The sequence below is a fragment of the Saccopteryx bilineata genome, chromosome 5 (genome assembly GCF_036850765.1).
Source record: "Saccopteryx bilineata isolate mSacBil1 chromosome 5, mSacBil1_pri_phased_curated, whole genome shotgun sequence".
NCBI lineage: Eukaryota > Metazoa > Chordata > Mammalia > Chiroptera > Emballonuridae > Saccopteryx > Saccopteryx bilineata.
Window position 1 is genome coordinate 169,736,283 of NC_089494.1, and position 23,061 is coordinate 169,759,343.

The 23,061-nt window shown below is 36.5% G+C and overlaps 1 protein-coding gene across 1 annotated transcript in view; it reads right to left on the minus strand.

Annotated features, from left to right (window-relative positions):
* ENPEP (glutamyl aminopeptidase) overlaps window positions 1–23,061 on the minus strand; it is a 116,459-nt gene that overhangs the window by 81,797 nt on the left and 11,601 nt on the right. Inside the window, exons 2-3 of the mRNA XM_066278647.1 lie at window positions 21,513–21,654; window positions 19,019–19,150 (exon numbers count right to left, since the gene is read on the minus strand). Coding sequence (XP_066134744.1) covers window positions 19,019–19,150; window positions 21,513–21,654 — 274 coding nt within the window. The remainder of the gene's footprint in view (window positions 1–19,018; window positions 19,151–21,512; window positions 21,655–23,061) is intronic.

A 23,061-nucleotide genomic window follows, 5' to 3' on the forward strand; every position in this document is an offset into this window, starting at 1 on the left:
ACGCTAACAAGAAGGACTTGGCAGATAATAAGGTCTATACTACACTAGTCGTAAGCAGAGACTAGTGCCTCTTCTTCCCTGCAAAAACAGGCTACAAAGCGTGGAAAGCCTGGGTTGAGAGGTCCAACTAAATGATAGGCGCTGAACAGTCACCTTGACAACAATTGACTCCCACCCCCGCCTGATTACACTGGAGGCCCTGACTCTCAGAGCCTTTCCCAAAGCCATGCACTGAGTGGGGATAGAGTGGGGATTTCCCAGCTCTTTGAGCCTCTTACTCCCCAGGCAGAAGCAGTTGCAGCCTTATAGCTGGATCACCAGGCTGCTAATTCAGAAAGGGGGGACTAGGAGAGAGAATCCAGGAAAGCAAACTCTCTCATCGTTGGACCCTGCAAACGCCAACAAGCCTTTACTTCCAGCAAGACTAAAGCCAATTATATGACATTGCCATAGAATCCCATCAACTGCAAATCCCTACCTAAGAGTGACACAGGGGCAGAGCCTGGGGTACAGAGTCACCGACCAGGAAGAGGGAGAGAAAAGAAAAAAGAAAAAGTTAACCTCTCAAAATCAAGAAAAACCCACAGACTTCACAACTTGATCCACTAATTTTTTTTTTTTGTTGTTGTTGTTTGTTTCTTCTATCTTTTTGCCCTTATTTCCTCCACCTCGGTCCTTCTATTCTCTGCCCATCTTATGCTTCCCCTTTCTTGAACTACACTACCCATGAGTGTTGCATTTTATTTTTCTTCTTCATCATCACCCTCCTTTAAGGTTATACTCCAAAACACTTAACTCTCACTCTCTCCTCTTTTTTTTTTTTTGTCTTGCTTTATTTTGTTTTTTTCTCTTCCTATTTTATTTCTTCCTTCGTTTTTCTCTTTTTCTTATTTTTTCCTTTCTATTCGTTTTTTCTTTTCTCATTTTACTTTCCTCCCATATAATCCTCAATCACAAACAAATTAGTTAATTTGGGACTCAAGGCTTTTTTTTGGCTTTATTTCTCTTTTTTGCTTTTGTTTTTATTTTTTTTTCTTGTTTGCTTATTTTTGTGGCATTTTGGGTCCTCCCAACCCAAGGTCTCCATTGTATTTAGTCTTCGTTCCACTTAATACAACAGATTTTTACTTATTATTTTTATTTTTTCTTCTTTATTATTCTTTTTTGGTCCTTTTTTCTGGTTCCCTCTTATCCCTCTCATTATATCTCTTAGTTGACCATCACTTACAAGCAAATCATCTTATGCTTGTTTAAGATTTTCTTCCTTTTTTTTTTTTTTTTTTTGCATTTAGTAGGTCCCTACTCCCTTTTTTTTGCCCCTTGAACTCTTCACCCCAAATCAGGCCCTCCATTATAGGCACGATATTTCCCTGAGGAGGGGAGAGGAGGGAAAGAGAAGAGAGAAAAAAAGGGGGAAATAATAAATTATTACTGTTTTTTTTTGTGGGGTGTTTTACCTTTTTTTTTTTTTTTTTACTTTTTACCCTTTATTAATTCTAATTAGTGCTATCAATAAGACCACCCTCAGATGCCGATAAGAAAGAGGAAATCGAATATTATGGATACAAAAGAAAGAGAGGTAACACAAATAGATGTGGAAAAATCTATGGAGAAAAGACTTAACATATTGGAAGCCTTGGAGCTAAATGACAGAGAATTTAAAATAGAAATCTTAAAAATACTCAGAGATATACAAGAAAACACAGAAAGGCAATATAGGGAGATCAGAAAACAACTCAATGAACACAAAGAATATATTACCAAGGAAATTGAAACTATAAAAACAAATCAAACAGAAATGAAAAACTCAATTCACGAGCTGAAAAACGAGGTAACAAGCTTAGCTAACAGAACAGCCCAGATTGAAGATAGGATTAGTGAAATAGAAGACAAACAACTTGAGACACAAAACAGAGAAGAAGAAAGACACTCAAAAATAATAAAAAATGAGAAAGCCCTACAGAAATTGTCTGACTCCATCAGAAAGAATAACATAAGAATAATAGGTATATCAGAGGGAGAAGAGAAAGAAAATGGAATGGAGAATATACTCAAACAAATAATAGACGAGAACTTCCCAAGCCTGTGGAAGGAACTAAAGCCTCAAATTCAAGAAGCAAACAGAACACCAAGTTTTCTTAACCCCAACAAACCCACTCCAAGGCACATCATAATAAAGATGACACAAACCAATGACAAAGAAAAAATTCTCAAGGCAGCCAGGGAAAAGAAGAGTACAACATATAAAGGAAGGCCTATTAGATTATCATCAGATTTCTCAGCAGAAACTCTACAAGCTAGAAGAGAGTGGACCCCAATATTTAAAGCCTGAAAGAGAGGAACTTTCAGCCAAGAATACTATACCCATCAAAGCTATCCTTCAAGTATGAAGGAGATATAAAAACATTCACAAATACAGAAAAGATGAGAGAATTTATCAACAGAAAGCCCCCACTCCAGGAAATACTAAAGGGGGTTTTCCAACCAGATTCAAAGAACAAAAGAAAACAACACCACAAGTAACAGCTCCACCAAGAACACAATAAAACCAAACTTAAACTGTGACAACAAAGGAAAAAAAGGGGGGAGAGGATGGAGATTAACAGTAGCAAAGGATGATGAAGTGCAGAAATACTTATAAGATAGGGTACTACAATGAATATGGTAGGTACCCTTTTCATTACTTAATGGTAACCTCCCTTAAAAAAACCACCACAAAAACACTTGACTTAAAAAAGGTAGCAACAGAGGAAAGAAGTATGGAACACAAACAAACAAAAACAAATGATAGAAAAACAAAAGAGAAGAATCAAACTAGATACAAAACTAACAGAAAGCAATTTATAAAATGGCAGTAGGGAACCCACAAGTGTCAATAATTACACTAAATGTAAATGGATTAAACTTACCAATAAAATGACACAGAGTAGCAGAATGGATTAAAAAAGAAAATCCAACTATATGCTGCCTACAAGAAACACATCTAAGCAACAAGGATAAAAACAAATTCAAAGTGAAAGGCTGGAAAACAATACTCCAAGCAAACAACACCCAAAAAAAAGCAGGTGTAGCAATACTCATATCTAATAATGCTGACTACAAGACAGAAAAAGTACTCAGAGACAAAAATGGTCATTTCATAATGATTAAGGGGAAGTTGAATCAAGAAGACATAACAATCCTTAATATATATGCACCAAACCAAGGAGCACCAAAATATATAAGACAGCTACTTATTGACCTTAAAACAAAAACTAACAAAAATACAATCATACTTGGAGACCTCAATACACCGCTGACGGCTCTAGATCGGTCATCCAAACAGAGAATCAATAAAGATATAGTGGCCTTAAACGAAATACTAGAACACCTGGATATAATAGACATCTACAGGACACTTCATCCCAAAGCGACAGAGTATACATTTTTCTCTAGTGTACATGGAACATTCTCAAGAATTGACCATATGTTGGGCCACAAAGACAATATCAGCAAATTCAGAAAAGTTGAAATTGTACCAAGCATATTTTCTGATCATAAAGCCTTGAAACTAGAATTCAATTGCAAAAAAGAGGGGGAAAAACCCACAAAAATGTGGAAACTAAACAACATACTTCTAAAAAATGAATGGGTCAAAGAAGAAATAAGCGCAGAAATCAAAAGATATATACAGACAAATGAAAATGACAATACGACATATCAGAATCTCTGGGATGCAGCAAAAGCAGTAATAAGAGGAAAGTTCATATCACTTCAGGCCTATATGAACAAACAAGAGAGAGCCCAAGTGAACCACTTAACTTCTCACCTTAAGGAACTAGAAAAAGAAGAACAAAGACAACCCAAAACCAGCCGAAGAAAGGAGATAATAAAAATCAGAGCAGAAATAAATGAAATAGAGAACAGAAAAAGTATAGAAAAAATCAATAAAACAAGGAGCTGGTTCTTTGAAAAGATCAACAAAATTGACAAACCCTTGGCAGACTCACCAAGGAAAAAAGACACAGTACTCAAATAAATAAAATCCAAAATGAAAGAGGAGAGATCACCACGGACATCATAGATATACAAAGAATTATTGTAGAATACTATGAAAAATTATATGCCACCAAATACAACAGTCTAGAAGAAATGGATAAATTCCTAGAACAATACAACCTTCCTAGACTGAGTCATGAAGAAGCAGAAAGCCTAAATAGACCAATCAGCAGGGAGGAAATAGAAAAAACTATTAAAAATCTCCCCAAAAATAAAAGTCCAGGCCCAGACGGTTATACTAGTGAATTCTATCAAACATTCAAAGAAGACTTGGTTCCTATTCTACTCAAAGTCTTCCAAAAAATTGAAGAAGAAGCAATACTTCCAAACACATTTTATGAGGCCAACATAACCCTCATACCAAAACCTGGCAAGGATGGCACAAAGAAAGAAAACTACAGACCAATATCTCTAATGAATACAGATGCTAAAATACTAAACAAAATACTGGCAAACCGAATACAACAACATATTAAAAAAATAATACATCATGATCAAGTGGGATTCATCCCAGAATCTCAAGGATGGTTCAACATACGCAAAACGGTTAACGTAATACACCATATCAACAAAACAAAGAACAAAAACCACATGATCTTATCGATAGATGCAGAAAAGGCTTTTGATAAAATACAACACAATTTTATGTTTAAGACTCTCAACAAAATGGGTATAGAAGGAAAATATCTCAACATGATAAAGGCCATATATGATAAACCATCAGCCAACATCCTATTAAACGGCATAAAACTGAGGACTTTCTACCTTAAATCAGGAACAAGACAGGGTTGTCCACTCTCTCCACTCTTATTCAACGTGGTGCTAGAAGTTCTGGCCAGAGCAATCAGACAAGACAAAGAAATAAAAGGCATCCATATCGGAAAAGAAGAAGTAAAGCTATCACTTTTTGCTGATGATTTGATCCTATACATCGAAAACCTGAAGGACTCCACAAAAAGATTATTAGAAACAATAAACCAATACAGTAAGGTCGCAGGATACAAAATTAACATACAAAAGTCCATAGCCTTTCTATATGCCAACAATGAAATATTAGAAAACGAACTCAAAAAAATAATCCCCTTCACGATTGCAACAAAAAAAATAAAATACCTAGGAATAAACATAACAAAGAACATAAAGGACCTATATAATGAAAATTACAAAGCATTGTTAAGGGAAATCGAAAAAGATACAATGAGATGGAAAAATATTCCTTGTTCTTGGATAGGAAGAATAAATATAATCAAAATGGCCATATTACCCAAAGCAATATACAAATTTAATGCAATTCCCATCAAAATCCCTATGAGATTTTTTAAAGAAATGGAACAAAAAATCATCAGATTTATATGGAACTATAAAAGACCCCGAATAGCCAAAACAATCTTAAGGAAAAAGAATGAAGCTGGGGGCATTACAATACCTGACTTTAAACTATATTATAGGGCCACGATAATCAAAACAGCATGGTATTGGCAAAAAAATAGACACTCAGACCAATGGAACAGAATAGAAAGCCCAGAAATAAAACCACATATATATGGTCAAATAATCTTTGATAAAGGGGCCAACAACACACAATGGAGAAAAGAAAGCCTCTTCAACAAATGGTGTTGGGAAAACTGGAAAGCCACATGCAAGAGAATGAAACTCGACTACAGCCTGTCCCCATGTACTAAAATTAATTCAAAATGGATCAAAGACCTAAATATAAGACCTGAAACAATAAAGTACATAGAAGAAGACATAGGTACTAAAATCATGGACCTGGGTTTTAAAGAACATTTTATGAACTTGACTCCAATGGCAAGAGAAGTGAAGGCAAAGATAAATGAATGGGACTACATCAGAATTAAAAGTTTTTGCTCAGCAAGAGAAACTGATATCAAAATAAACAGACAGCCAACTATATGGGAACTGATATTTTCAAACGACAGCTCAGATAAGGGCCTAATATCCAAAATTTACAAAGAACTCATAAAACTCAACAACAAACAAACAAACAATCCAATAAAAAAATGGGAAGAGGACATGAACAGACACTTCTCCCAGGAAGAGATACAAATGGCCAACAGATATATGAAAAGATGCTCAGCTTCATTAGTTATTAGAGAAATGCAAATCAAAACTACAATGAGATACCACCTCACTCCTGTTAGATTAGCTATTATCAACAAGACGGGTAATAGCAAATGTTGGAGAGGCTGTGGAGAAAAAGGAACCCTCATTCACTGTTGGTGGGACTGTAAAGTAGTACAACCATTATGGAGGAAAGTATGGTGGTTCCTCAAAAAACTGCAAATAGAACTACCTTATGACCCAGCAATCCCTCTACTGGGTATATACCCCAAAACCTCAGAAACATTGATACGTGAAGACACATGTAGCCCCATGTTCATTGCAGCACTGTTCACAGTGGCCAAGACATGGAAACAACCAAAAAGCCCTTCAATAGAAGACTGGATAAAGAAGATGTGGCACATATACACTATGGAATACTACTCAGCCATAAGAAATGATGACATCAGATCATTTACAGCAAAATGGTGGGATCTTGATAACATTATAAGGAGTGAAATAAGTAAATCAGAAAAAAACAAGAACTACATGATTCCATACATTGGTGGAACATAAAAATGAGACTAAGAGACATGGACAAGAGTGTGGTGGTTACCAAGGGTGGGGGGGGAGGGAGGACATGGGAGGGAGGGAGGGAGAGAGTTAGGGGGAGGGGGAGGGGCACAGAGAACTAGATAGAGGGTGATGGAGGACAATCTGACTTTGGGCGAGGGGTTTGCAAAATAATTTGATGACAAAATAACCTAGACATGTTTTCTTTGAATATATGTACCCTGATTTATTAATGTCATCCCATTACCATTAATAAAAATTTATTTAAAAAAAATGATTTAGAGTGAGGAAGTAGAAATGCATGTATAGTTTTTTTGCTTCTTACCTCTTAAAAGAGTCATGTGTTTTTATTATTCAAGAACTCTATTAAAGGTTAAAAATAAAGTTTGTACATAAGATTTATAACTTTGTGAATTAACTTTATATATAAATATAAAGTTTTTAAGACTTTAAGGATCTAATTTATATGCATATATTTAGGTTTTTTTTTGTTTGTTTGTTTGTTTTTACAGAGACAGAGAGAGAGTTAGGGAGAGGAATAGACAGGGACAGACAGATAGGAATAGAGAGAGATGAGAAACATCAATCATCAGTTTTTCATTGAGACACCTTAGTTGTTCATTGATTGCTTTCTCATATGTGCCTTGACCGTGAGGCTACAGCAGACTAAGTAACCCCTTGCTCGAGCCAGCGACCCTGGGTCCAAGCTGGTGAGTTCTGCTCAAACCAGATGAGCCCACACTCAAGCTGGCGACCTCCAGCTGGGTCCTCCACATCCCAGTCGACACTCCATCCCAGTCGACACTGCCTGGTCAGGCCATACATTTAGTTTTAAAAACAGTAAATTTCCTAAGCAAACTGAATTACTGAGATACACCACAGATAAATACCATCAGTCATATCTCAAAGCACTATTGTCAGTTGTAAAAATTTGGTGCTTTCTAAAGCTCATATTCAACTGATTATTCTTCTGGGAGATAGATGTGTTACTTTGCTTTATCGTTGTTGTTGCTACTTGTCTCTTATCATATTGGAATCTACTGTAGAGAATGGTTTTAGAATTCTTAATATTCTCTTTTCCATTCAAGTATGTCCAGGAATTTGAGAAATTAGATTTAAGTTCTTTCTGATTGATGATTTGGTCACTGTCACTCCCTTTATGTGTCCCTCTGATAATGATGATTAGACTCACTAGATCTCCTTCGCTTATGAAGCCATACTTCTTTAAGTTCAATGATTACTAGGTCTCTAAAACCAAAACCAAGTAGAAAACCCAGCAGTGTAATCATTATGATTAATTACTAGCCTTACTGTGTACTTAAAATTTTTCTAGGCAATATAGGCCTTTTCATATAATGTCTCACTCTACACATCAATTCTGTAAATTTGACATTAATAATAATAATAAAATACAATATTTTCATCCTGATAACTTTACTTCAATCCTTTCACTAGTTCAACTTCCACATTTATAAAATTGAAAGAGCTATGAAAATCAAATGACCTTTTACATGTTCAAAATAAACCAATTTGGCAGTATCATCTAACTTGAACTGACAAGAGTTTGGTTTTTTTTTTTCAGTCTTTGAAAATACTGCTGCAGAAATATTACTGTTTGATTAGAAAGCACTGCCCTAGATCCCACAGTAGTTAGTAATACAGAGTATTTTCTATATTACTTTGCACAAATCTGAATTCCAACATTCAGCTAGCCACAAGGGTTTTAAATAAGATTGTAGACCTCTAATTAAAATTTTAATTTGAAGAGTTTTTAAAATAAACTTCCTCATTGTATACATGAGAAAAATAAAGTTTAAGGCAGAGCTGACATTAGAATTCAGTACAAAGTTTGTTTTCACTATATTATACTGCCTCTCCTCTGTTTCTACCACTGCAGCCTGACTTTCTTTAGCTGCAAATAGGATCGCAATTGTACTTATCTCACAGAATTCTTGTGAGCATTAACTAAGCTAATGCCTAAGCAGTGCTTGACACGGAAGAATTCCATGTGTCCCATCAAGAGTATTGGTATCATTAGAGATAATACATAGAATTATTCATCTCTTTGATTTTCTCTGTCTGCACTGCCGCATATGTTAGTGATCTCCACATTGCGGTATCCACATTATCACTAGAAACATTAGGAGAATGCAGGAGAAAAAAAGGAAAAGTTAAAATTTTGACTTCCAAAATACGCTTTTTATGCCCACACAATAAATTTGAAAACCAAAACGATTTGATTTGCAAGAGCCTGTTTGGAAAGGCTTTTTTAGCAATGAAAACGGAAGGCCAAGAAAAAAACAAACCACAGAGTGTATGATGTAAAGATAGATTGGAAAGGGTAGTCTAGGTGGCTTTGTCTCAAAAAACTAGATGAAAGTCACCTGGGCCAGGAGGGGGTAACAAGGTGGATGGGGCAAGAATCTGGAAGGATGTGTTAGGGCCTGAAGCAATGGTGGATTAAGGTCGGTTAAGGTACCAGGAGTAGAATAAAATATTGGGCCCCTTGTCATTAGAAAAAAGGGTGAAGTTGGGGTTTTGCAGGACCCTTCAGAAGTCGGGGCCCAAGGCGCGTGCTGGGTGAGCCCGCCATTGAATTCAGACCTCTAGTCTTAAGTAAAGATGGGGCTGAACATGAAAAGACCATGCGCATAGAAATGCATCAGCTAGCAGAGACTGCCAGCCACCACTGTCACTATCACCCTGGTCAGAAGCTGGCCAGTGCCTGCAGGATTCCCACCATCACTGAAGGTCAGCTGTACTTGTCTGCTGAGCATTGATAAAGGTGACCACCGTCCATGTTTTTCTAAGAATGTCCCAAGTCTGTTGCTTATCTGTTTATACCTCTTGTCATAATTAATAAGTAATAACACCTCATTATTTATATTTTATAGATTATAAAATATATGGTCATTTTACCTATCAACAACAGCCTGCCTTTCTACTGCTCATCACCTAGCAGAATTAGCACCTGTTCATCTGTTGAAGTTTCACAGAGTCTCATCAGAATTGTTTCAAAGAGTCACATCCCTCTAAATGGCCTAGGGCAGGGGTTGGGAACATTTTTGGCTGAGAGAGCCATAAACACCACATATTTTAAAATGTAATTCTGTGAGAGCCATACAACAACCTGTGTACGTTATGCATTATCCAATGAAAATTTGGTGTTGTCCCGGAGGACAGCTGTGATTGGCTCCAGCCACCTGCAACCAAGAACATGAACGGTAGGAAATGAATGATTGTAATACATGAGAATGTTTTATATTTTTAAAGCTATTATTTTTTTATTAAAGATTTGTCTGCGAGCCAGATGCAGCCATCAAAAGAGCCACATCTGGCTCACGAGCCATAGGTTCCCGACCCCTGGCCTAGGGTGTTGCAGGACCCCTAAAGCTAAAGGTAAGGGCTTAGATTTGGCATTCAAAAGGATGGTATGAGCAGAAAAAATCTGAGAACCTACTTGGGTGACATTAAACAGTGGAGACCACCTTTGTTTCATATCTCTATTGAGTACAGATATCTTAGCATATTTCACTCCCTTCAGGGCTTAGCATCTTCCTTCTGCACATAGTAGGTGCTCAGTAAAGACCTATAAAACAATATGATTGAAGGAACCATCTGTTTCATTATCAATGCTGAAGTAGCAGGATGGGAAATAGAAAATTTTGTATTGTTTTTAATTCTATACATGTATATTTAAGGTATATAATTGATATTAATGAATATATCAATATTTTTAATTTTACAAGTTTATGTTCTTTGAAATATTTTTTCAGCAGTGGGAAGAAAGTTGAAGGAGAGTAATACTTGGTAGAAAGAAATAGTAATACATTATATTTTCAAGTTTTGCTTGTGACTGCCTTATCACAGGATTGTGATATATTTTTTCCAAATTTTAATTTTCCCCTGACCCATAGACAAATTATAAATATGCACAGCCTTGGTTTGATGTTTGGGTGACTAAAACCTTTTTTTGTTGTAACTATGAATATTGAAAACATGTTCAAAACTTCGAGTTCAAAACTCAGCAGATACGAAGAGCTGTTTGTGAAGAGACCAGCGTGTTACTTAGGATATACAAAGCTTTTTTTTTTTGGCAGATTACTTTCTCTTTAAGTCAAATTTGTCTGATGCTTGGTGAGTATCATTACTCCAGGAGAAGTTTTTAAAAAACAAAAATATATACATTTAAGAAATCTAACTTACTTCATAAAACTTTATACTATTTTTATTAATATTTTGTTTTCATTTTAAAAATTTAAATAAATATCATTAGCAATCTTTTATGGCTTCCTAAATTAAATATTTTCTGGAGAAAATTAGAGCCCTTAATTTAGAATAACTCTTCCAATAAGCAAAAAAAATTTAAAAACTCATAGAAAATGTTATGAAAATAAAAATCATTCAGAGCTTGACCAGGAGGTGGCGCAGTGGATAGAGCGTCAGACTGGGATGCCGACGACCCAGGTTCAAGACCCCGAGGTCACCAGCTTGAACGCAGGCTCATCTGGTTTGAGCAAAAAAAAACCTCATCAGCCTGGACCCAAGGTCACTGGCTCAAGCAAGGGGTCACTTGGTCTGCTGAAGGCCCGTGGTCAAGGCACATATGAGAAAGCAATCAATGAACAACTAAGGTGTCGCAATATGCAATGAAAAATTAATGATTGATGCTTCTCATCTCTCCATTCCTGTCTGTCCCTGTCTATCCCTCTCTCTGACTCTCTGTCGATGTAAAAAAAAAAAAAAAAAAAAAAAAATCATTCAGAAAACTTAGCAAATACACACCAAAAATGTCTTTCTAAAATAATAAGATAAGGCCCTGGCCGGTTTGCTCAGTGGTAGAGCGTCGGCCTGGCGTGCAGGAGTCCTGGGTTCGATTCCTGGCCAGGGCACACAGGAAAGGCGCCCATCTGCTTCTCCACCCCTCCCCCTCTCCTTCCTCTCTGTCTCTCTTCCCCTCCTGCAGCTGAGGCTCCATTGGAGCAAAGATGGCCAGGGCGCTGAGGATGGCTCTGTGGCCTCTGCCTCAGGCGCTAGAATGGCTCTGGATGCAACAGAGCGACACCCCAGAGGGGCGGAGCACCGCCCCCTGGTGGGCATGCCGGGTAGATCCCTGTCGGGCGCATGGGGGAGTCTGTTTGACTGCCTCCCCGTTTCCAGCTTTGGAAAGATGCCAAAAAATAATAATAATAAGATAAGCCTATGTTAGAATAGCTCTGAGAGAAGTAGAAAATTGCTATTAGAACATAACAAGAGTTGTTGCAGGCAAGATCCACTGATGAATGTGACAATGACAGGTCAAAACTTTAAGGAGAAATAGGATATTTACATAGCTGTTAATATCACTTTCCATGTATTTATTGATTACTGAGGTGACTGTAACATATTCATAAATTCTTTGATAGTCTTCCCTCCAGAAAGTGGAGCTTAATTCCCTTCCTCTTGGGTGTATGCTGTACTTAATGATAGCTTCTAACAAGTAGAGCCAGGAAAAGAAAAATAGTAATTTACAATGAAGAACCTTGCAGATATCACCTTAAACAAGTGATCAAAATTAGCATGACAAGTATTAAGTCATTTTAATAGCATGCATCCCTATATGATATGAGAAGGGTACTTTACTTCTGCAATACTTTTCCCAAATTCAAAACCCCAGTATAATCACGAGAAAACATCAGACAAACCCAAATTGAGGGACACTCTACAAAATGTCTGACCAGTATTGTTCAAAAGTGTCAAGATCATTAAAAACACAAGGGAAAAGTGAGAAAGGGTCACAGATTGGAGGAAATTAAGGAGACATAATGATTAAGTACAATGTGGTATCGTCTATTGAATCCAAACAGAAAAAGAACATTAGCTAGAAAAACTGGTGAAATCCAAATAAAGGCTCTACTAGTTAATAGTTTTGAACATATTATATTAATTTCTTAGTTGTGATGAGTGATTGATAAAAAGTTATGTAAGACTTTAACATTGAGGGGATCTGGATGAACATTATTAAAGAACCCTGTTGTATCTTTGCAACTCTTCTGTAAATCTAAGTTATTTCAAAATAAGAACTTTAAAAATATATCTGAGTACTAAAGTATTATTTTTTTCTAATAAGACTATTTTCACATAAAAGATGCATAAATTTAAAAAACTTAAAATAATCCTAAAAAATAAAGTGTATATATAAATCTAAGACACGTGAATTTTCTGCCCTTGACCAATTTTTCCAATTCAGACAAACAATGGACTAAGACAGAAGCAAATAAAAAAACGTAGGCAAGTAGGAAGGATTCATTCATAGGTATAATTCTAGGTGCAACCATTCAGGAATCATTTTATAAGCCTTTTCGGGAGAATGTACAATATAATCTCTTTTACTGAGTTATGAAAATTAATATGGTTATAGTATAAATTTAATTAAATGGATACTTTCAATCAACATTTTCTTAGTGAACAATTTTTACCAACTTCCTCTTCTCATGAAGGCCAAAAGTTGAAGTAATTTCCCACAAGGTAACTGCTCCCTTTAGCACATTCTTATTTACAGAAGATATAAAGTCTTCTATGGTCAAATGCCCCTCCCCCAATTCAAGACTTAAATAGAAGTTAACTGTTGTTCAGGACAGCATCACCTTGCTGTTTAGCTTTTCTTGAATTTGGCTCTTAGGAGACTAGCGCAAAGTTAAAAATTCTGGCAAAGTTACTGAGGGCGTAGTTCAAATGTACCTCAGATAGCATCAGAAAACTAACAATTTAAAATAATTTTACATATGGTAATATGGGGACTTTTCCCTTTTCTTATTTGCTTTATTCCTTCTAAATTTTTATAATGTATGTGTATTAAAGTTATAATATAAAAAACCTAAAAATGTATTAATAACTCATATTGCTCTGGATTTGAAAATAGATTGCAGTACAGCCCAATGGGAGATTTTGAGCTGAACTGTCTAGTTATTAACATGCCAACTGGGAATATTGTTTTCCAATCTAACCCCTGAAAGAGCTAAAGAGCACATTTTAACTCAAGAGTTAATTCACATAATCTCTCTACATTGTGTACACTTCAGAGTATTTTGATTTGTTTTTTTTTGGGGGGGTAGAAGTCAATGATTTTAGTTATTTTAAAACACTTAACCAATCAATTAAACCTGAAAAAGGGTATTAGGTGTAGATTCCCTGTCAATAGAGCTGTAAAAAAAAATCTGTCAATTGCTGGCCTCAACTGTTGTTAAATTACTGTTGGTTGCTCTTCGGGTTAGTTTTTTTTCCAGGATTTAATCAAAATGTAATAGGCCCTGGCCGGTTGGCTCAGTGGTAGAGCGTCGGCCTGGCGTGCGGGGGACCCGGGTTCGATTCCCGGCCAGGGAACATAGAGGAAGCGCCCATTAGCTTCTCCACCCCACCCCTCCTTCCTCTCTGTCTCTCTCTTCCCCTCCTGCAGCCAAGGCTCCATTAGAGCAAAGATGGCCCAGACGCTGGGGATGGCTCCTTGGCCTCTGCCCCAGGCGCTAGAGTGGCTCTGGTCGCCGCAGAGCATCGCCCCCTGGTGGGCAGAGCGTTGCCCCTGGTGGGTGTGCAGGGTGGATCCCGGTCGGGCGCATGTGGGAGTCTGTCTGACTGTCTCTCCCCATTTCCAGCTTCAGAAAAATACAAAAAAAAAAAAAGTAATACAACTAATATTCAAAAAAAGAAATATGCAAAGTTAAAAGTGTTCTGAGCTACTTTCCAAATTCACTTACCTTATTTCTTAACAATTTTTTAAGACTGGGTCCTCAAATCTAATTTTTCTCATGTGCAACAAGGATATTTTAATATAATGAATAGTCCAACTATTAATATCAGATATACTCTCTCCAAGTAAACAATTAAGAAGAACAAAGGGATTAATTCTGTATTTATTAATGTAAAGAACTCTAGCCAGAAGGATGAACATACACAAGAAAGTTTAATCAGGGTATTATAGATTCTCGGATTGCACAGAATAATCTTATTATGAATAGTTGGTGATTAATACTGTCAGAAGCAGAGTGAATAAGAATGGTCTTTTGATTCATGGAATTTCTACTAAAAATGTTGTATTACACAATAACTACCTAATTTCTTTTTTGTTTTTAACTGGCAAAGTAATATAGAAACTTTGGGTCAAGATGGTGTAATAAATGGAAGCTTTGAGGTACCCTCACTGCAACTAACATACAAAATAACAGATGCAATTTAAAAAAAAATTGAAAACCCATGAGAATACAGGGGAACCTTGGGTTACAAACTATAGAAATGATCCCTGAAAGTATAGTCTAGGAACCTTGGGTTACAACAGTCTTGACATAAGATGTTTCGAATTTACAATGCTTACTCCCATAAAAACTTAAAAGTTTCGGCTTAAGTCGTTAATGTCGTACTTATGGACTACGTAGGCGAACTAGTTTGGTTGTGCATGGGGGAAGAATATGCAGTAACCTGGCATATGAGTGAGGGCGTTGGTGTCCTCCAGTACGCTTACCGACGCCATTCTGGACTATTAAAAGTATAAGCATTTCTGGAAAGCCATATGCAAAAGAATGAAACTCGACTACTACAGTTTGTCCCCTTGTACTAAAATTAATTCAAAGTGGATCAAAGACCTAAATATAAGACCTGAAACAATAAAGTACATAGAATAAGACATAGGTTCTAAACTCATGGACCTTGGTTTTAAAGAGCATTTTATGAATTTGACTCCAAAGGCAAGGGAAGTGAAGGCAAAAATAAATGAATGGGACTATATCAGACTAAGAAGTTTTTGCTCAGCAAGAGAAACTGATAACAAAATAAACAGCCAACTAAATGAGAAATGATATTTTCAAACAACAGTTCAGATAAGGGCCTAATATCCAAAATATACAAAGAACTCATAAAACTCAACAACAGACAAACAAACAATCCAATAAAAAAATGGGAAGAGGACATGAACAGACACTTCTCCCAGGAAGAAATACAAATGGCCATCAGATATATGAAAAGATGCTCATCTTCATTAGTTATTAGAGAAATGCAAATCAAAACTACAATGAGATACCACCTCACACTTGTTAGATTAGCTATTATCAACAAGAGAGGTAATAGCAAGTGTTGGAAAAGCTGTGGAGAAAAAGGAATCCTCATCCACTGTTGGTGGGAATGTAAAGTAGTACAACCATTATGGAAGAAAGTATGGTGGTTCCTCAAAAAACTGAAAATGGAACTACCTTATGACCCAGCAATCCCTCTACTGGGTATATACCCCCAAAACTCAGAAACATTGATACGTAAAGACACATGCAGCCCCATGTTCATTGCAGCATTGTTCACAGTGGCCAAGACATGGAAACAACCAAAAAGCCCTTCAATAGAAGACTGGATAAAGAAGATGTGGCACATATACACTATGGAATACTACTCAGCCATAAGAAATGATGACATTGGATCATTTACAACAAAATGGTGGGATCTTGATAACATTATATGGAATGAAATAAGTAAATCAGAAAAAACCCAAGAACTGCATTATTCCATACGTAGGTGGGACATAAAAATGAAACTAAGAGACATTGACAAGAGTGTGGTGGTTACTGGGGGGGGGGGAGGAGGGAGAGGGGAAGGGGGAGGGGGAGTGGCACAAAGAAAACTAGATAGAGGGTGACGGAGGACAATCTCACTTTCGGTGATGAGTATGCAACATAATTGATCGGCAAGATAACCTGGACATGTTTTCTTTGAACATATGTACCCTGATTTATTGATGTCACCCTAGTGTAAAAAAAAAAAAAAAGTATAAGTGTTTCATTTAGGTTAAGTTAGGGTGTGTTTCGTTCTACACCAAAATTTGGGTTACGTCACTGTCGTAGGAATAGAACTGTGTCATAACCCAAGGACCCCCTGTATAGGCATCTTCATGGAGTTGATAAAATACAAAGCAGTGGGCAGGAATCGAAGTAGAGGCTTATTAGGCTGTAGTTTTAGAAGGGGGTCTGAACAAGGTCATGCTTTGTAAATCATGTTTTTAAACTTTGAGTACTATTTTTGATTGTTTTCTTATAGCTTCTTTTATTTTATTGTGATCATATCTTCTTGAATCTCTGACTGCAATAACTAAAAGTTGTGTGTGTAAATGTTTAATTTTGTATGATGTTCTTGGGAATTATCTTTTGTTTTCTCAATTGTCACCATTTATCCCCACTGTGTCTTGAATTCTTTTCCCCTCTGTTTTCTACATATACCTGCTTGTGTTAGGCTATCTGTTCAGCTCTAAAAATATGGGACTGTGAGTCTGGTATGGGTTCTTCTGATATTACATTAAAGTAGGTTTAAGGAGAGTTTTTTTTGTTTTGTTTTGTTTTTGTATTTTTCCCAAGTGAGAAGCGGGGAGGCAGTCAGGGAGACTCCCGCATGCACCCTACTGGGATCCACCCAGCATGCCCACCAGGGGGCAATGCTCGACCCCTCTGGGGCGTTGCTCCGCTGCAGCTGGAGCCATTCTAGTGGCTGAGGTGGAGGCCATGGAGCCGTCCTTATCGCCTGGGCCAACTTTGCTCCAATGGAGCCTTGGCTACAGGAGGGGAAGAGAGAGAGAGGAAGGAGAAGGGGAAGGGTGGAGAAGCAGATGGGCATTTCTCCTGTGTGCTCTGACTGGGAATTGAACCAGGGACTTCCACATGTCCAGCCGATGCTCTACTGATGAGCCAACCAGCCAGGGCCTTTTGTTTTGTTTTTTAATCTCTCTGGAGTTACAGATTATACTGGGAGCATTTGTGCTTGGGTGTTAACTACAGAATTTCAATTTAGATTGAGAAGGGAGGGAACTTCCTATGGGAAAGAAGTGGAATTTATGTAAATTTCCATTTATACTAAATGCCTTCAAGTTCTAACTTAAGGGTCTGTTCAACTTTTGAGGCAGAGAGCCCCAGAGGTTTTAACAGGAGGGAAAATTCTGGCTACCTGTCTTCTATAGATGGGGTGGAAAGAGTGGCACCTGTTTGGCTCAGCTCCAAATCTCACTTTTCACTGAGTTCTCCTGAGGCAGTCTCTGGTGAGTATCTAAAGAGAGTTTGACTTTCTGTTCCTCCCTTATCAAACAAATGTTCAGAAGATAATATATTATGACAGTATTATCTTCACCCCACTCAAAAAAAGGAAAACTGTGATTTAAGATTGAGTACTGTGCACTCAGCTTTGATAGAAGAACCATTTAAGAAATATTTACCACTTAAAGGATATTTGAGGATTTTTTGCAAACTATATTTTCCATTACCTCACTCCAAATCCCCTATATACTAACATCCATCATTAGAGCTCAGCTAACTAACTTCCACAGGCTCTAATGATTCACTTAGTTAGTATAGCTACACAGCAATATCTCTTAGCCAATGGTAGTGCTCTTTATCACATCTTTGATATGAAGATCATATCAAAGCAACATATGTGATGAAGAAAAGACTACAGTTGGATGTGTCACGATGGTGTACAACCCCTTTGTCTTTCAAATTCTCTTTGAAAAATGAGCATTAATTAATTTGCTATAATTTGGATATGCTATAAGCAGCATAATGAAAACCCAGGCTTAGGATATCTTCATATCAACCCTTGCTATACCAATATTAAGGTAAATTTCCCTGGGAGATAGTTTCACAGGAAATAGAGAAATCCTTTCTTTCCCTCGAGTGATTGATGAGGAAGTAAAGCTATTTTCAAAATATCACATTTCAGAAGGCATTGCCTACTGAGTGATCTTGAACAAAATTACAAAAAGTCATTAAATTTCAGTTATCTATTCTTCAAAATGGAAGTGATGATTTCTTTCTTATAAAATTATATCAAAAAGATTATGATATATGAAAAAGATTATGATATATATATATATATATATATATAGTAACACAAGGTGGAATTATGACTAAGTAAGTATGTAAGACATAAGCAAAATAGAGGCCTCCAAAATGAGAAAAATGATTAGGTATAAAATATTTGTTTTTTTAAAAGAAAATTATTTCATTAGTCATTCTCAGTGCTTAGTCATTCAAAGGGTATTAATATATCTTTGGTTTCCTCCCGCCTCTCCAGACTATCTGGGACCCCACCCAAACACATACACTCAACCACTTTACTAAATAGCGGTGCACAATAATTTGAAACTATTCATTTCTATGTCTGTTGTGTTTATTTTTCACCTGCGTCTTTTTAATTTACATTTTTCTGTGTTGTTCAGTGTACCATCAAGCTCACAGACCTGGGTAACTAAGAGGATTTTCTAGTCTGTTGTATGAAAAAAATTCAGAAAAGTAGAAAGTGAAACACAAATTCATAAGTAATGTTTTTTAAAAAATATAATGTGACTCACAGGTATTCCATTCTTTGACTGTCTCTTTATGGGGTGAAACTGATGCACAGCAAAGCACACCAGGTAAGTGCTCATAGGGACAGACTTCATGAAAGTTGTTCGATTCCATTTATCATCCAACGACTCCTCTTTCTATTGGAAAAAAAAAGAGATAATCTTTTATTTATCAAGAGACCAATCATGTACAAATGATTCCTCCAAGCCTGGCTTTTTACTCAGAAGTCTTTTGTCAAAGCTAAGGGTTAAAAAAAATTTTAACCTCTAAATGGTGATGTTGAGAATACTAAAGGAAAGTTTATTTTATTTTTAGTACTGTGAAAAAGTGATTGAACTACATAAAGTTTCTCAGGAAGAAACATAATTTTGACTCTGATATCAGTTGGACAGGAGTTTAATTATCTTTCTACATGAAACACACAACCCTGACCATAATATTTGAGGAGATACTGTGATTCCTTAATGAAGACTAGGTTCAAAGCCTTGCACACAAGAAAAATTAAGTAGGTATTTGCTGATTTGAGTATGTACAGGAGAGCAGTAACTGTACCAAGAATAGCAGAATGTTGGGTTCACTTTTCCATCTCTGGTTGTCTACATCAAAGACCCAAGGTATGGTAACTTAAGTCACTGCCCTGGTTATAATGGAAAGAGAGAAGGATTTCATTGCTTGGTGCAGCTATGGACCCAATATCTATGGTTTTATGTCCATGCCAGCTTTGCTCTCCTCACTGCCAATCTCCAATTCTAAGACTTCATCTATAATAATTGCCCAACTCTTGCTATTCATTGTTTAAATATTACCACATGCCTTGCAGCAGCACAGAAAGTCACACCGCAGTGAGAAGCTTTAAAAAGGGATTAGGTGCGGGAGGCTGAACTAGAATCAATGCGTGGTTGACAAGGCAAGCATGTGTACACATGTGCTTGTATGCGTGTTAAGAGCTCCAGTGAAGTCAGGTGCTCTGCTATATAAACCTACTGGTATTAGTTTTGGTCTCCTAGTGATCCAGAATATTCTCTTTTTTCCAGGACTTCCAAAATTGTACTCTGCAAAAGTTAAAGGTCACATGGGAAGGTCTTAAACAGAAGTTAGTAGAGTTTGCATTTTTCTCTCCCCACCTTCCCTTTCCCCTTCCATGCCAAGATATTCTAATGACATTTTACTCTGGTCTAGTCTTCTGGGGTGATCTCTCATACTTTAAATTTATCCTTTCCTTTCTTCTCCAATCAAAACTCAGTTGCTCAAGTGCCTGACACCAGAAGAAACCAAGTTGATGAACTAATTCACACCAAGGCATAGATAGCTGGTGGCAGTTTACTTTTTAATCCTATTAAGATTTCATTAAAAAAAAAAGATTTTGTTTTATTTTTTTATTGGTTTTTTTTTGAGGAATATTTATAATAAAAAAGGATGAATTTCAGTGATAATATTTCAGATAGTAGATCATAAAGATGAGAGATATAATTTTGACAGGGTGTCCTTGTGATATTAAGTAGGTAAGAATTATATCTATGGACAAGAATGACCCTTTTACACATCAAAAGTGTAAGGCAGGGTCCCCAAACTACGGCCCTGTGGGCCGCATGTGGCCCCCTGAGACCATCGCACTTCCGGAAGGGGTACCTCTTTCATTGGTGGTCAGTGAGAGGAACATGGTTCCCATTGAAATACTGGTCAGTTTGTTGATTTAAATTTACTTATTCTTTATTTTAAATATTGTATTTGTTCCCGTTTTGTTTTTTTACTTTAAAATGAGATATGTGCAGTGTGTATAAGGATTTGTTCAGTTTTTTTTTATAGTCCAGCCCTCCAACAGTCTGAGGGACAGTGAACTGGCCACCTGTGTAAAAAGTTTGGGGACCCCTGGTGTAAGGTATAATATACCTCAACGTTGAGATAATAAGACTTTATTGAACTACATTACCCATATGTGGATGAGGAGCAGTAACAGAGAAAAGAGTTGTATGTTAATAATTGTACAAGCAGAAGTTATTGTAACCTATTTTTTTTGTTAACATTTAATGAGCATGTCTAATTCACCAGAAAATCTATGGGTATACTATTCCCTGGAATAGGCTTCTGTACTCCAATATTAAAGAGATATTTTTGTAGTGTCTCTATGTTAAAAACTAAATTTACATTCAAATACAAATCAAGAATAGTGACTAGGCCCTTGAATATTTTTCAGTTTGTAATTCCTTTTCTTTGTCATTAATTTGTTTTTCAGTTAAGCAGAGCAAAGCTGGCAAGTGTCTACTGTATCCTCTCGTGCTTGGAAAACCCAGCATGGCTTTTTGACTGAACTGTGATCTCTTAGGTTAAAGACTTACAGGAATCAAAGAAAAGAGATTGCCAAATTGTATTTTGAAAACTCTAATGAAGCTATTAGAGTACATTTAATTGTAGAATTTAGTAGGGTTCTTTCATAACAAATTGGGTAACTTATATGATATTTTAAACAGACTATCTTCATAAAAATTTTTAAATACTCACCACCACGGGCATATTTGAAAGTGCGTTATAGTCTTTGGGGTGGATGATAGATATTGTATAAGTTGCCTTTTTGTTGGGTTCATCAAAACAAGGGAAGGATTTCCTGGCATCTGTTGGTTCATGATCAGTGGCTGCTATGCTCCTTAGAAACAAACACACAAGCAAACAAAATACATGTTGTCTCTCTGACAGCCCTTATGTTTCTATTTCTATAGAAAAATAATCAACTATACAACTATAACCATTACATTTTTAAAATGAGTTTCCATCCAGAATGATCAAATAGTTGTCAAAGTCTTTCTTGGAATTTTTAGTTTAACAAATAAATTCAAGTTCAGAGACAACTTCAGATATTTTCTATAAATATTTAGATATTTTGGGGCCATAATTAAAAATATGTGAACTCTAGGTGCACAAAAATAAATCTAGTTATGAGCTGTCACTCTCTTCACAACAAAGTTGTTGAACAACAAGTAAGTAAACACAAAGCCAACTTAAGGTCTTGTTTCAAGCTAACTTTATGAGAGTGAGCATCTGTGTTCTATCACAGAGTAGAAAGGCAGATTTCAGAGTCCCAGCTCATGTCCCTAATGGCACATTCTTTCTTATTTATGTTACACCAAGAATAAAACTTAGTTTCATTTCCATGCAGAGACAGTGTTCCAAGTAATCTCTCAGGTGAAGCAACCTTTGGTCTGTTTTAAAGCCCATTTTTGAGAAGAGAACATTATTTATGGCTCTAACTTGGCATCTGCTTAGGGAAGCAAAAATGTTAATGCTTAATGTTTCCATCATTTCAAAGTGGACACACTTTTTCTGAGTAATTGCTCAAAAACCCAAAGAATAAATACTTTTTATGCATTGTCATATCACAGTAAGATAGTATTATTTATTACTCATCAGAAGGGTAAGCAAAGTAAAAAATATAAAACAAATTAAAAAATGTTGACTTATATTCATTAATAATTTGTGTAAGGAAAAAAAATGTTCTTCAAGATCTTCAAAAACTAAGAAAGGTATATTATAAAGATTACCAAGCTAAATTATTTAATCAATCATCTATTCAACAAATATTTATTGAACTCCTTCCTTCTGTACCCATACACACATTCTTTCATATACACACACATTTGCTAGGCATTATTCTAGGTACTGAGAGATAATAATCACAAGATAAATAAATAGATATATAAATAGATTTTAAATTCCCTGGGCAGTTGCCTCAGTAGTAGAGCATCAATGAGTGTGTGGAAGTACCTGGGTCAATTCCCAGTCAGGGCACACAGGAGAAGTGACCATTTGCTTCTCTTTCCCTCCCCTCACCCTTTTCTCTCTCTCTCTTCCCTTCTCACAGTCATGGCTCAATTGATTCAAGCACATCGGCCACTGAAGATGGCTCCATGGAGCCTCTGCCTCAGGCACTAAAAATAGCTTGGTTGCCAGCATGAGCCCCAGATGAGCAGAGTTTTGGCCCTAGATCAGGATCGGTCAGAGCACATGTGTGAGTCTGTCTCACTATCTCCCCTCCTGTCACTTAAAAAGATAAAAA